Source organism: Plecotus auritus (assembly GCF_963455305.1).
Source record: "Plecotus auritus genome assembly, chromosome: 4".
NCBI lineage: Eukaryota > Metazoa > Chordata > Mammalia > Chiroptera > Vespertilionidae > Plecotus > Plecotus auritus.
The window spans coordinates 33,751,031-33,767,918 of NC_137775.1; the positions used below are offsets into that span (position 1 = coordinate 33,751,031).

Here is a 16,888-nt window from a genome sequence, read left to right on the forward strand (position 1 = left end):
CCTTTCTCTTTTGGCCTGTTTCTTTCCTATGACAGATGGGATTTCATTGTTTAAGAGGGAAGAAATTTGATAGTCATGGCTCACATGCAGTCATCATGGTCAAGTGGTTTGCTGGCTGAAGGCTCCACAGCATCTGCCCTGTAACCCTGTGTGTGTGTGTGTGTGTTTGAGTGAGTGTGTTTGAGAGGGGTTGGGGGAGGGGGGGAGAAAAAAGAGAGAGAGAGAGAGAGAGAGAGAGAGAGAGAGAGAGAGAGAGAGAGAGAGATAGGTATATATTGCAGTGCTGGGCCCAGAGGATCTCCCCTGTAATCTTGTGTGTGTGCATCTATGCATGATGTGTTTCAGAGTAGATTTTCTGTGATTATCTTCACCAGAATCAGATGATTCTCAAAGGAAACGGAGGTGCTAGGTGATTAAAACGAATAGGTGTCCATTTTAGGTAATGACATTTTAAAATTTAGTTTCTGGAGCTTATTCATCAGTACAATCAATAAACATACAAAGAAATAAGCTGTGATTGGGGAGCTTTTATTCTATTAAGGGTTACTGAAGGAAAAATAAAATCAAAGTTCACACAAACATCATTTTAATATTTTAAGGATGTGAAATACAAATAGTTCTATTAATCTCTTAAGATTAAAGCATAAAAATTCAATAAATAATAAAACCAACTGGGTCAGTGTGGATCAGCGTCTCAGTGGTCGAACATCAACCCATGAACCAAGAGGTTGCAGATTTGATTCCCTATCAGGACACATGCCCGGGTTGCAGGCTCGATCCCCAGTAAGGGGCATGCAGGAGGCAGCCGATCAATGTTTCTCTCTCTCTGTCTCACCCTTCCTCTCTCAATAATCACTAAAACATATTTTAAAAACAACACAAAACACACAAAAAAAACTTTAGTTCCTTATATATTTCATTGCAAAGTTTACCCCAGTTTATATATTTGAAAGGACTCACCAAACTCCACAGAGCAATCTCAAAGTAAGGTTTTATTTAAAGTCAAAGGATGTGCTGCAGTGGGACAAATAAGGCAGGCGAAACTTCTAACAGATGCCCATATGCAAGCCATATGTGCACATATGGATTGTGCTGAGTCTCCTAGCTCCAGTCACCAAGATCTGACTTCTAGGAAAGCAGAGAGAAACTAGTAAGGAAGCCCTTTAAATAATAAAGCCATTCTTGCCAAACCAGTTAAACCAATTGACAGTCTTCAGTAAAGCTACTGTACTGGGGTCACAAGGGAAGTTTGGGGAATTTTGGACCTTAAACAAGCACATCATAAATCACACTGCCTTTAGCCAAGAGTCAAAAACCAGATATATACCCTGGTCGGTGTGGCTCAGTGCTTAACATCAGTCTGTACACTGAAGGATCGTGGGTTCAATTCCTGGTCAAAGGGCACATACCTGGGTTGCAGGTTCCATCCCAGGCCTGGGCAGGGCACCTACGTAAAGCAACCAATTTATGTGTCTCTCTCATATCCATGTTTCTCTCTTTCTCCTCCTTTTTCCCTCTCTTCCACTCTGTCTTAAAAAAAAAAAAAAAAAAAAAAGGAAAAAACCTCAGGTGATGATAAAACAAACAAAACAAAAAGGCAACCAGTTATGTATGAGTTGATGTACATCTAGTCCAACTGTACATCAACTCTGTCATTACGCGAATTAAGGAAAGAATATCCTCCCCATTTCAGACTAGTGTTAGTAACTCATTCTGAGTCAGTGTTTTTCTTAGAACATCGCTGTTCAATAGAAATATATTGTGTATATATAATTTTTAAATTTACTAGTAATCATACTAATAGTAAAAACAAACAGGTTTTTCAGTTTAGACCCTCCCTTTGACCTTCCTTCCCTAGAGATAATATGTAGGCTCAGTTGTATTTTAGCTTCAGGCCCAGACAAGCAGCAAAATCTCAGGATCATCTGCATTGGATAATAACCCCTGCCATGGTGCCAACCAACAAATCAATTAGTGGAGACCCTGGACCCTTAAAGGACACATCTAGAAAGCTTCTGAATATTCTATTGAGGTCTCCCTCTGGGACCTCCCCTAAAATCTCCATCCTTGAAACTCACTGCACTCTCCCTCCTCCTCACCATTTCCTCCTCCCCTCCAGGCACATCACCTTTACCTTCCTCACTTCTAAGCTCCAAGAGCCCTTCCTTTGCCTCTATAACTTGTTTCCTAAACCCATTTCTTCTATGAATTACTTCTCCTCTGTGATTTTCTAAATGTCCTCTTACAAAAAAAAGGTAAAGTTAATTTTATTTATTTTTAAATGTGTTTATTGATTTTGGAGAGAGAGGGAGAGGAAGAGATAGAAACATTGATGAGAAACATCAATTGGCTGCCTCCTGTACCCCGCCCCTCCCTCCACTGGGGATTGAGACCGAGCATGTGCTGTGCCGTGACCAGAATCAAACCAGTGACCTCTTGGTACATGGCACAGTGTTCAATCCACTGAGCCACACAGGCTGGGCAGAATTAATTTTAATAATAAAATTATTACTTAACCCAAAATATGCAAAATATTATCATTTCAACATGTAATCAACATACAAAACTGAAATATTTTACTTTTTTGTGTACTCTTTGAAATCTGGTATGTATTTTATACTTATAACACATCTTAACTTAGACTACATTTCAGTGCTCAGTAGTCACGTGTGAGTGGTGGACATCAGCTGTAGCCTGAGAGCATAATTGCTGAACACAACTGTATCAGTTAGAAAATGTGCTTTGCATTCTAAATGCAAAATTAAAAACTTAGGAAGCATTCATTTTTAATACATCTTCATTCATTCATTCAATAGACATTTACTGATCACTTCCTCTGTACCCGCGATTAAATACTGGATATATATTGCCCTTGAAGAACTCATAGACCAGTAAATAAAAATGGTCTATAAAACTGATAACTATTACTTTATAATAAATGCTGATAAAAGCAGGCATAATATGTGGAAACAGAAGTAGTAAGTTTTTGGATAAAGAGTATGTAGGAAGATTTCACAAATTCAGGTTATATGAGCTTGATCATAAAGGATGAGTGGGTGTTAAGAGATAAAAAAGAACATAAATGGTCATTTTAGTCAGGCTGTACAAAGACATAATAAAAAACACAATGTTCTTGGAAAATTGCGAATAGTTTAATATGACCAGAGTTTAAACTTCCTTTGGGAAAGTAGCAGGAAACACAGAGACACATATCAAGACATGAATATATGTCATAATATACTAAAGAGTTTGGCTTTCAGGGGCCTGGTAAATGATTTTACCATGACAAATGTGACATTTACATTTTGGAAATATTACTTTGTTGGTAGTGTATCCGGTAAGCTGGGGGCAGAAGTGGGAGGCCAATTAGGGAACCATTGCATTAGTAAACAATAAATAATGAAGAGTTCATTTGTAACAGCAAATAGGAAGAACTGGACATACCTGAATAAAATTTTGGAATTAGAATCAACAGGACTTGGACCAATTAATTCGCTGTGGCTGGGTGGCTTACGGGAGTGGGAAGCAGGGCAAAGTAAGAGACAAGAAGAAATCATACGTGATGTTGAGGTTTATGTGATTTATCCAGTGAAGTTTTATAATTAACTAGATATTTTCAACAATTTACCAAGGTAATTCACAGGCAGTTGAAAGAACAAGCACAGATTTTTGCTACTCAGGTGGCATAGCAAGTAAGAAGTAAAATGACACCTAGTGGTGAAATCTGGTGATCTTGTAAGCATCTTTAAATTGACACATGCTTTATAAAATATTAGCTAGTGCCTTATTACTTGATTTGATTTAGAAAATGGTTAATCTTGGATTACTGATAAATAAACCTTTCTGAAACATAAGCAATAATTGGTGAAATACTTTCAAAGATCTGAGTTGGGCGGGGGTGGGGGGGCGGGCGTGGAAACACAGTATGCACATTAAAATGACTAACTACCAAGCAGGATTAATGAAGATCACTATAAAAACTGCAACATTTTTGATTTACAGAGATAATGAAACTATGCTGTTAGTATTCTAGCAGGGGATGGAAAAACGTTTACTTACAAAGAAATAAAAATTAGACTGCTTTAAACTTTGTTATAAGTTTAGATGCTAGACACAATAGAGCAATGTCAAAAGACTACTAAGCAAAACAAAAAGTTAAGAATTTTGTACCTAGCCAAGTTTTATGTAAGATATATAAGCTCAGACTTGAAAAGGTTTCAGCAAATAAAACACCCAATATCCTTCTTTAAAAATTGTTTTAGCCACTGAAAGGTTACCAGCAAATATTGAAATAAGTTAAATTGAGTTATATCTAAATCATTGTTTTACTGTGAAAGTATGTTACAATAGTTTTTGAAAGTAAATGTAAAATTTGCATCTGTAATTCCAAATTATATCTGTCTGACACTCCCATTAGAGCTTTGGGTGGTAGAAGATAAAAGTCTGATGCTGGCCTTCTTCAGAGCAAACATTTAAATGCTTTACTTGGAAGGTCCTATGTCTCTCAACAGATTGAAATAGAGGTTGATGTTCTTACATTTCTTATACAGAACAAGGGACTTCTTTTCATATTTAAACTTCCTTTTTGCCCTCATACCTTTCTTTTTTCCTCAATTCCCTCTTCCACCTCAACAGTCTAGTCTTCTCTCCGAGCAGTCCTTTTCAGTCCCTTAGTCTGGTGTTCTACTTACCTCCATCACTAGTCACTTCTTGGTTCTTACATGGTGGGGTGCCAGAGGTTTAAGATTCCACTGCACCATCATTTCTATGTAACGAAGAAGTGATCCCCTAGGATCTTAAGGCAAGATTAGATGCTCCAATATCAGTTGGCATGCACGTATTTATAAAAATTTCATGTAATAAAGGTGACATTTTATATTAATGGGGAAAGCTATAATGCTACACTTTAGATATGTGCACTTTATTCTCTGGCAGTTATAGCTCCAAATATTAAATTTGCACTGAGATGACTGATAATTTATTAATTAAATAGAGGAAAAGTAACTTCCCTATACCAAAACATACTTTGGAAATCAATAATTAAATATAATAAATGAAATATAAAGCAATACAAGAAATTGCAAAGAAAATGTATATGATTTTTATGTGGAGAAGGACTTCCTAAGCAAGAAACCAAAGATGGGAAAGACAAAAAAGGCTGATAGTTTTTTCTAGACCTGTAGACATACATGTGTACCTCATTGTACACAAATGGGATCATACCATACAAGTCCCTTCTCCCTCAACCTTTATCCACATTTGCAGCCCAGTCCCCTTTCCTGCCCTAATAGCTAAGCTATGTTAAAAATTGTACAGGTGTTCTTCTAAAACATATATATTTCTAAAATCATACATATTAATAACTTATAACCACGGTTTTTTGTTATTGTTTTACATAAAGTAGAATTATATTGGGATTCTTTTGCATCTTGTTTTTCTTAATCCACTGTACGTTAGGAATCTCTTTCATGTCATCTGGCATAACTCTTAATTTCTTCATTTTAATGGCCATGTAATGTAGCCAATTTATTCAGCAATTCCAAATTAATGGGCATTCACTTTGTTTTCAGTTCTTGATCCCTACTGATAATGTTGCCATTACTATCCTGTACACATTTTATAGAAATTGTTCTCAATTCCTAAAAAATGTTCTCAGTCTGCTTTCAAAAAAGGCTGTGCCCTCTATATTTCTACTAGCCATGAGTTTCTCTTTTCTAGTGTTCCTGCCAGCAGTAACTCCCATTTAATTTTGTAACTTCCTGTTTGCTCAAGGTCTCAAAGTTGTCTAGAGATGAGTGACAGGGACCTTGGCCTTCTCCTTTCCCAGGTCTTTCCTGGGCATGAACACGTCCTTACACATGTATGCAGCCTTTTTGATCCCCAGGAATATGTCTAGTTTTGGAGGATTTCCTTTTAAATCACTACCCAGGCTCTTTCTTAGGTGTTTCAACTGAAACCACAGCCTTAGGCAGCTGGATATTGCCCGCAGGTTGCTATTATTTCTGGTATTTTGTCTCTCTGAGCTGATGTCTGTATCAAGTAAAATTGCACAGCACCTTGGGAGTATAGTTTTCCAGGCAGCTGCAAGTTGGGACAAAATGTTAATTGTGCTCAAGGGAAGCTGGTTTTATTGGAACTGCAAAAGAAAACAGAAAAGAAAAAGTTCTCTGTGTTTTGCCGATACCTTTTCCTATCTCTACCTGGCCACCTAGCTTGGAGTGAATGGGATGGGAATAGCACTCCATCAAAATGTTTCAGTCCTCCTTGTCTCTGAGGTGCAGTTGTTTTTATGGAGTAGACAATGTTTCACTTGTTTTGTGGCTTTGGTTAATTTCCAGCATTTTGAAGAATTTAACTTTAGTTGTTTTGCTAGTATTTCAGTTTCTGTGGGAAAGCGAGATCACGGAGGTCCTTACTGTCATTCTGGAAGTTAATCTCATTTCCTTGTTTCCTTAGCTGTTCATAGGCATTGAGTCCACAATGTGAACTTCAAGATCATTTTATTCAAATTCAAGAAAGGCTTTGGGGATTCTAATTACGTTACATTTATAAATTAATTTTGGAAGAATTGATAATTTGGGATTTTAAGTTTTCTTAACTGGAAACATGACAAGACTGAAAGATTTCATTATTTAAATGTGTACATTTAAAAATGTGCAATTTCTTAAAACTGTTAAGAATTCAGTTACAAATGACACCAGGGAAAATATTAGCAATATATGATAGGTACAGTGTTAATGACCTTTGAGTATTAAATTTATTTTTAAATATGGAGATTACATACACACATGGATAAAAGATATAAGCTATTTTTAAAAGAAGAAATACAAATGACCAGTAAGCCTAAGAATATTTAGGGATTAAAAATACAAATTAAAATGAGATTCCCTTTCCACCTATCAAATCAGGAAAATATAATGTTTGGGTAAGGTGTGTCAAAATACTACATCGTTGATGGAAGTATAAATTGGTACAAGTCTTTCTGGAATACAGTTCTACTCACATGTCCCTTTTTTAGGAATTAATCCAAAGGAAAAATTATTAATTATTCATTTATTAAATAGTTACTGAGCACCCACTGTATGCCAAACAATGTTTGTCACCAGGTATATACATCAACAGAAAGCACAGAAACCTTTGCCTTCATGTAATTTACATTCTTGTTGGTGAGGCAAACAAACAAATGAAATATAAAAGTCTATTAGAATAAGATAGGTACTATGGGGATGGGAAAACTGAGAAGAAAGATAATTGTTGGGGTAGGAGTGTGTGTTTAGGATCTAAGAAAAATATTGTTTAAAATTATTAAACTCTAAGAAATGGGCACAGATATCTTATTTTCTTTATGTGTTTCTAAGTTGTTTCTGTAATGAACTTGTAGAAATAGATAACAGAAATCAACAAATATTTTTTTTAAATACTCAGAATTTTTGGACAGTATGAGTCCCTGACACATTTTATAGCAGCCTTCTAGATATTACAACAGATGGATTTTACTTCAGGAGAATAAATATAAATGAATTTATTAGCATAGGGTTTAGCCTGTCACACTTGGGTAAAAATCTGATTTATATTTCTTTTTCCCAAATTTGGCTATCTTAAAACTTGAATTAATTGAGCAAATTGAAATTTTATTTTTCTTTTCTGAAATTAAGAACATTGGGAAGACTCAGTTTCTCTTACTAGAATTATATTGCATAAGTGTTGTTAGAAAATTATTCATTTTATTTACTTTTTAGCACTGAATTTCAAGCAGTAAATTTACTTGGTTATTTAAAATATTTTGTATTAAATACTTCTACCAGAATCACTTTTTAATGTTTCATGATGGATTTCATTATATTTCACTTTCATTTTATAAGCTATCAATGTAAGAATTTAGAGAAACTTAGAATTTTAGAATTTAATACAGGAAAATATATTTTAGGAAAACAGTTAAAGGATGGGAAGAAGCCAGAACCATGCAAACCTATCCTCAAGGTGGAATTCAAAACGTCTAGATCTGGGTAAGATTTTATTTCATTGCCAATATCATTGTATGTAATTGCTCAAATAGCACTGAAGGCTAAAGACCTACTTTAGAATGGTCTATCTCTGTCTTAAATTTTATGCTTTCTTTATTTCACAAAATAACTAAAATTGGTAAATTTAGGATAAAATCCATTTTTGTGTTTTCTCTGTCTTCAGCAGTTTTGCTATATATCCTGGGAAGTATGAATTATTTTTCATATCAAGCTTCATACATTCTGTTAGATTAGTCTTCAGTTAACATAGTTTATTCACTACTGAAAATTGCAAAATAGCAATGAAGAAAAAAATGATTTAAAATTAACCTATTTATAATATATGTATAAATTGTGAAATTTTTTATGTATTCTTCAAAACTTAAATCTCATCATAAGAATATTTGGCAGTTCCAAAAATAAGTACAGTTTAATATTAAAGGAAATTAGTTGAATTTGAAGACATTGATTGCCTCTATATATAAATTAAATATGAGCATTAAATGGTTTTTACACTTTATATACCTTACATATATTTTTTGTTTGCACCAAATGTTATATTTTAAAATATAATTTAGGAAAAAAAATTAATTTATTTTTTTCATTCTACATCTCTTTACACTTTAAAGCAGTTCTTTTACTTATGTTCTAGTTTCCCAGAAAAAGCATGTAGTTTTACTTCTATAGCATGTAAGAGAGTAAACTTATGTAGTATATATAGTGCAGCAGGTCTCAAATTTTGGTTCTTAGATTGATATTTTTCCCCTCTTTAGCCTTCCTCTGGAATCCAGCAGATATACTGTGTTCTGACAATAGGTTGAATGTACTTTAAAAGAAGTAGCATTAGCTTAATTGACTATGGCATCCCTTACTCTGTGACCTTTGGCACAGAGCTATTTGACTTTGTGCTTTAATTTCCTCATTGATGACATAAATGCGATAAATAGGTCAATTGGTTGTTGTGATAACTTGAGATAATTGTGTATTTAAAACATTTCACACAGTGCCTACCTAGCACATAATAAACTTTCTATAAATGGTTGCCCTTATTTTTATAAGGAAACTTCCTACTATCAATTGTTTCTTTTATTTGCTACATTTGTCCACTGGCAAAAGAACATAAATAGTAAAAATATGGCAGGAAAGGAAGTGAGGGGGGAATGAAACAGAAAAAAACCCTGTATTTATAATCCTATATAATAAAAGGCTAATATGCAAATTGACCGAACAGTGGAACAAACGGTCGCTGGAATGACCAGTCGCTATGATGCACATTGACCACCAGGGAGCAGACACTCAACGGGGGAGCTGCCCCCTGGTGGTCAGTGTGCTCCCACAGGGGGAGCACCGCTCAGCCAGAAGCCCTGAACCAGGCTCACGGCTGGCAAGTGCAGCAGTGGTGGCGGGAGTCTCTCCCGCCTCCGCGGCAGCACTAAGGATGTCTGACTGCCGGCTCAAGCCCGCTCCCCCCCCACCACCCCCCTCACCTAAGATGTCAGTCAGACATTCCCTGAGGGCTCCCAGACTGCAAGAGGGCGCAGGCTGGGCTGAGGGACACCCCCCCACCCCCAGTGCACGAATTTCATGCACCAGGCTTTAGTACAACATAAAATGAATTGTCTAAACATTTAAACTAACAGTCCTAATTATCTTCATTTTAACAGATATTGATTGGCAACAAAGGCAAAAGTCCAGGGAAGATTTTTTTTTTCTCTCTCTTTGTTCCCATTTTCACTCCTTAATAATGGTAATATTTATGAGTTCCCAGTTTCTTCCAGGATGGCAGCAATACTTTTCCTTTTATAGGATCTAAAATGAAAAAAAAAAAAGTCTAGCTGTTCTGTGTGCATTTGTAGATTCTATAAAACAAATCAATAGGATCATCCTCTTATAACAGTCTTCTCCAGCTTTCCAATTTCTTTTTCCACCTTATGACATTCATAAGTTAAACGGGTTCTTTTTCTTATTTCATGGCCTCTTTCCTTGACATAGGTCCCTAGAATTCAAATATGTAGCCATTATTGACAAATTAGTGCTCTCACCCTCCCACCTAGAGTAGAATCACGCTCAGTTGAGTCAGCTGGACAGCTCTCACTTTTTTCCTGTTCCTAGCAATTGTCTTGGGCAGATGCCAACAGAATGTGTGTTCCATTAGTTCCTGTTGAAAAATTACCAAAGTTTATTAGAAGAGCCATTCTTCCCTTCTAGGATCTTCTACATTTTCTTCTCTTTACCTGGAAATCATTCTAGGCACAATTCCCTCCCATCCTTTTATAGCTCAGCATAAATGTCACTACTTTAAAGATGTTTTGGCCATGTTGACTAGGTTAGGTCCCCCAATAGTATACTCTCAAACCTCGCTTTAGCTTTCCTTTCTAGAACTTATTTTGGTGATTAATAATGAAAGTATTTCTTTAATGTATGTCTTCAGCTCAATGAAAGCATGGGACATAACTGTCTCACTTGTAATTGTCCAGCTCCAAGCATAGTGTTACTGAAAGTGAGGAAGAAAATGATAGATTGGCGTTTAGAAAAACATATCCATAAAGAATTAGCTTTTATCTGTTCATGATAAAGCATAGTTTAACTCTGCAGCATAGGTAAATTCTGAAAAAAAAAAATGGAATCAAGATGGTTGATTTTTACCTTCTAATAAAATAAATAAAGTATATATTATACCAGGACAGATCAGACATAGGGAACAGTGACAATATCATTAATATAGCATTTTAATACTCTTGTTATTAAAGATATGGTTATATTTTTTACATGGCCAGTGCTTTTTAAAAAGTCAAAAGTATAATGTTGATTCTGTTAAAAAGTTGTTTCTTTAAAAAATGAATATGACTTGGGTGTGAAGTGCCGCAGGGAATGGTACTAGAGCAGGGTGATTAAGAGAGTGAACTCGAACTGAACCATCTGGGCCTCAACAGCTCTTCATTCATTGTGCAGTCTTGGGAAATTAACTTGAGTTTTCTGTGCCTCTGAGAATAGTGATATCTATCTCACAGAATTGTTATGAAGGTTAAACAAATTTATATAAAGCATTTGGAACGTACTCTTTAAACCAGTTGTCTCACATATCAGTTGTCTCAAAATAGCATTTGATAACCTCTAAAAAACTTCTAAAATGTAATTGTTCTCTGATTTTGCATTCACAAAGCAGGTGTCTGAGTGGCAAGGTTGACCAGCCTTTATAATAGTTAAAGAACTTCATTAACATTCTTCTCAAGCTTGAGAAACACTGTGATTTAGGGCAGTGATTTATTTACTTATTTATTTTTATAGACATCAGGTAATGGTGTTCAGTTAGTGGGTTGTGAAAATAATTTTGTTGGTTGTGACCATTGATTGTTAACTTACAGACTAGAATAGGAAATAGCAGAGTGCACTGTACATTTTAAGGGTAAGTATTGGTTCATGAAACTTTTGTTTAGTTGTATACATTTATGTATCTGTATATTGTGTTATGAAGTAAAATGCACTGCTTACAATGCATCATAATCATAATATTTGAAAACCCCTGATTAGTGGAAATAACTCAGGTTTGGGGTCCAGATCTCAGTTCTGCCACTTACTATATTCAGCAAGTTGCTTAACCTCCTTGACTGTCTCTCCTTACCTCAGTGATATAGGAATAGTAATTCTAGCTTCATAACATTGTTGTGAAGAACTAAAAGAAATACAATGTGTTTGGCACATGGTAGGTGTTTGATTAAATTCTAGTTCCTTTTCTCCTCTACTTCTACACTTTCTTTTCACTTGTGGACAACACAAGAAGTTGTAGACAAGGCCAGATTTTCAAAAAGAAGCAACTCCGGATGGGTTCAAGTTTTCAAGCAGGTACTCCATTGAACTCCTGGGAGTTCTGCACTACATACAGATCATTAGAAGAGTGAGTTTCTCTTAGGAAATGGACCACCATTAAAGAATCACCAGTTTTGGGGGAAGCATCTCTGTTAGGGAACCTAAAAGTGTATATAATCATAATATAATTTGGCAATTTAGTTACATTTGGAAAATCACAACTAAGAGATTAATTTATCCCCTTTTATCATAACACTTCCTGTGGCAAACCTTTTCTGTATGGAGCCAGAGAATATATATTTTAGGCCTTGAAGGCCATACGGGTGTCTGTTACAACTATTCAACTCTGCCTTTGAAGTGCAGTAGCAGACATAGGCAGTTCATAAATAAATGAATGCAACTGTGTTCCAATAAAACTTTATTTACAGACACTGAAATTTGAATTTGATATAGTTTTTATGTGTCAAGAAATACTTTTCATTTGTGTATTTTTTCAACTATTTAAAAATGTAAAAGCCATTCTTAGTTTTCAGACCATACAGAAATAGGCAACAGGCCATAGTCTGCTGAGCCTTTATATGCACACACATACGCACACATGATATATGTATTTAAGTTTATCTTTAAGGAAAACTTTTGTGGTTTTTGTATTTCCCTCACCCTCTCTGGTGCCAGAAGGTGGTTTAGAAGATAAGGTGATTTATTTTATCTTTTCTGTCATCTTTCTCCCGTCTATGCCCTTTTCCACCAACAACCCCTTCCCCTCGCACTCACAACACTGTTTTCTTAAGTTTTAATTTTACATTTGAACTAAAAGCTGTACATGGATTACCTATATAAGAATATGAAAAAACACAGACAGAAAACTCAGGGTACATTTGTGATATTATGGTTCTGAAAATATCTAAATCTATTTTAATAACATTCTCAAATTTGCTACAAACTTTCTCTACTGTTCCTGGGGCCTTGTTTCCAATGAAAGAATCCTAACTTTCCGAAGCCCCAAAGCAAACACCCTTCTGTACTAAGATTGTTGTAGCAGATGAGGACATTGAAGCAGAGAGGTTGAGCAACTTGTCCAGGGTCATGCAGCTCATAAGCTGAAGAGCCCAGATTTAATTAAGCCTGTGCTCTTAACCACACTACACTTCCTTTTTAATGAAACCTACTCTCTGTTTACACTTACCACCAATCCTCAAGATTAAGCCATAGCAGCAAGAAGAGAAACTCATTTGGACACCATGCCTGCTTTCCGAAGCAAAAGCAGTTTTCTTTTGCATTGCTTAGCAATGGTCATGTCCTTACTTGAGACAAAAATAGCATTTAATATCTTGAACTCAAGACCCTTACTTAAATGGCTTGGTTTCCAAGCACGAAGAAGAAAAATATTCGTAGGTGAAGTGAACATCCATTATTTGCTTACTGTATGCCAGGTAGTCTGCTTTGCAATTTGAATTTGTTATCTTTCATAATTCTCATAACTGCACTGTGGAATGGGTACTTTTATTGTCTCCATATAGATACTGAGTCATAGAGCACTTAAGTTAAATTAGCTTGCCCTGAGAAGTCACAGAGCTGGAATTTGAGCCCAGCTTGTCTCCTGAGTTGGAGTTCTTAATCAGGACACTGAGTATTCTCACAGATAGTGTGGGCTAGGATAGAACTGTCCTAACAGTTCACAAGTCACTCAGTTTGCCAAGAACTGGATTCACTTTTAAATTTCCTAGTTTATCAGAACGTCTTTAATTTAACATTAATTAAGTCATACTCAGTACATGTATTCCCACTGTTGTGAACTGAGAGGTCTATCTATGCCTCTGTGAGGCTGGATAATTAAATGAAACTAACCCTAGCTACTCAGAGGAGAGCTTCATAGATCATTTCCAGGATACAAATTTAATTCTAAATTGATGAAGTCTAAATTAGATTTTACGGTATTTCCTTGGATCATGATACTTGGTCTTAGCAACTGTTCCGGAAAAATCCACAGGAAGATTTACAAATAATTGCCCCTACTGGGGGAAGACCTCTTTGAGTCCATAGATTTAAAATTTCAAAAGGCTCATGAGATAACCTTCCCTGTTTTCATCTTAATTTTACTATGTTAGAAAGTTTCTACCTTAAATTCCTGATTCTCATTTTATCACTGTCTTCAGAGACAGTTATTCTTAAGATTCTCCCAGATTTATTTTTACTATCTTCATTCTCTCAAAACTAGAACAGTTTCTCCCAGTCTTATTCTTCAAACCTTATACCTCTTTAGGATAAGTTACTTAATTGTAAGATAATAATTGACTTAAAATAACATAACATATTTATGGTATAATTCACATAACTTTAAGATGACTAAATTGAGAACTCTGTCTTCTGACATTAGAATACCTCATTTAATACCTATATAAATTATGTGGTATTTACTGAGTTTTGTCCACTGCTTTTTATCAGTTTAAAGTGCCGAGATCCCCCTATTGTAAAACTTTTTCCTATATTAGCTTTTAATTCATTATTGCTAAATTAAAACTGATATCACATATTTTAAGTATACTGGCATAAAAATTATTTTTGAGATCATTGGCAAGTTTCACTTAACTTTGTTTGAACCCACGAAGTACATTCAGCCGTTGGTGGTTGCTACAATGGAGGTGATGTGGCTTAAGTGTAAGAGAAATGAGCACATACAGAATCATTCCCTGATAGTTCAGAACCCTTTGAGCCAAGGCTCCCAGGACTGTTATTTTATCCTGAAGATACCAAAATAACAAGTTAGAAAGGAAGATTAGTAGACTCTGAACAGGAAAACAAAAAGGAAGCATAGGATTATCATGTCCCAAAGTGTTTATAGAGGATAAGTTAAGCATTGCTATAGAAAGGTGATTAGAATTATAATAGAAGAAAGATTAGGAGATATATATTATAGGAAGGATTAATTTGTAAGCGTACTTATTAACCTCATTTCAAACATAAGCCAGGATGTAGGGGCATTCAAGGAAAAGAAATGGTGGTTTCACAATAGAAATTAGTAGATTAAAACATGCATTCAGTGAATTCAGCAATAGATGTAAATAGCAATTATGTGTCACAGGAAGAGTTAAGACGAAGATTTTTGTTTTTACTTTAAGAAAGACCTCTATATAACTAATGGCAGAAAAGAAAGAGCCGTTGACATCAGAGACACTGGAAATGAAAAGGGAATAATTTTGTGAGAAAATCTTTGAGTGAATTTTTACAACGAATATAGAATACTAACAGAGAAAATAACTTCCTTTTTTAAATACCAAAGTTATTGTCATGTGATTATATGGTCCAGATACATTCTTCTAGAAACATTTTTGGCCACAGAACCAAAAGTCTTAGGATTAAGATAAGTTTGGGGTCCTGATATGGAACACTGAAGTAGGGGAAGAAGATGAAAGAATAAAAAGTCATAGAGGGGCGTATGCTGGCTATAAGATGGAGTGAAGTGGGAGAATTAAATGATGGAAAGTGAGACTTTTGGCCTCTGCTGCAATGAGCAGCACTTAGTATAAATGCTTGTTGAACAGGTGAGTCACTTAATTTAAATAGTTATTCTTGAGTGGCCTAGGAAGCAAAAAGTTCTTCAGAATAAAGTGCATTTTAGCAGTGCTTGAATACAGAGTGTAATGACAAATATGGAAATATCTTTAAAACTGGCAAACTATGTTCATGGTATTTCAGAGGAAAAATGTATTATTTTAAAAACGTATAATTTATCTCATGTGTAACCAGCATTAATATTGTATTCTCTGGAGTGTTTTTGGAAGTATCCAGGTGTTTTCTTTGTGTGTGTTATTTTTTAAGTTTAATTTAATTTAATAAAATTCTCACAAGAGAAACATATTCCTGTAATTCCACTATTCTAAAATAATTTTTATCATTTGTTTATTTTCCCTAAGTTTTTTGTTTGTTTGTTGTTGTTGTTTTTGTTGTTGTTTTTTTTAACTACACATCCCACTTTCACTGATTATATTCCTAGAGCACATTCAGTTTGGTATTCTTTTCTCCATTACATTTTTAAAGTATTACTAGTTTTTACCAGTTTCTTTTCAATAGTTTTAAGGGCTGAGTACTTTAATATTATAAATAAAATATAGTAGTGAACAAATTCTTTTTATAGTGTAGAACAGTAGTACAAATCTTCTGTTCAATTATTTCTTTACAAGAAATTTCCAGCTGTGAACTTTTGAAGATAAAAGATTTTTATGAATCTTGACAAATTGCCACATTACTTTTTAAAAACAACTGTGGACATTTTAAATAAATGTATAAAATAAAACATTTTCACCAGTCTTATCAATATGGGATGATTTTCATTTTATTTTATTCACTAACCTTAAAAATCAGCACTCAGCTTTAGAATTATATTAAATTCTGTAGCCACAATTTGAACTCCTAAATGATTGCTGTTACTGGAAAGGGCGCAACCTGCTGTGATAATAGGGGGTTGAAGTTTTAATTTTTTTTTGTATCTGCATACAAAGCTGCAGTGATGCATAGAAACTTTCCAATTTAATTTTATGCAATCAGTCATCCAACTAAGTATTGATGTTTTGGCAGGACCAGAAATTATGTGTATGTTTGTCTTTACCTCTCTATCTAGAAACTGATGCATGAGTTTTAACAAAATTAGTGTTAATGGTTGATATTCACTTGATAACAATGCTTCCATTTCTAAAATCCTAGAATAGAATTAAAAGCATTATAGTTTTTTTAATGTGTATTATTTGTAAAAGGGCACAGTTTTATTTCAAAGTGAATTGTTTTCAAATTGTTACTTATTTGATAAGGCTATTCAGATATGCCCTTCTTATACCGCCTCTATTTTATTCATCCTACTTTTCCTACTACTGAAGTTTATCCTTAGCTTTCCTACAATTTATTCTTTTAGAGCCATGCCTCTTCATCATCTAAATTGGTTCTCTGGCACATCCTTAAAGCTTTATGGATTGTTCAACTAATCTAGATTTCTCATCATTATTCATCCTAATCTACATTTTTTTTCATCCCTAAAAATGCTTTTGCTTATGATCTTTACATAGACTGAATATCTTAGTTATGAT

At 34.7% G+C, this 16,888-nt stretch overlaps 1 protein-coding gene across 8 annotated transcripts in view; it reads left to right on the forward strand.

The window, feature by feature from the left end:
* Positions 1–16,888, forward strand: part of STXBP5 (syntaxin binding protein 5) — a 152,665-nt gene that overhangs the window by 66,644 nt on the left and 69,133 nt on the right. For all 8 annotated transcript variants that reach the window (XM_080666219.1, XM_080666214.1, XM_080666215.1 and 5 more), the window contains one exon: positions 7,928–8,006. In XM_080666219.1, coding sequence (XP_080522345.1) covers positions 7,928–8,006 — 79 coding nt within the window. The remainder of the gene's footprint in view (positions 1–7,927; positions 8,007–16,888) is intronic.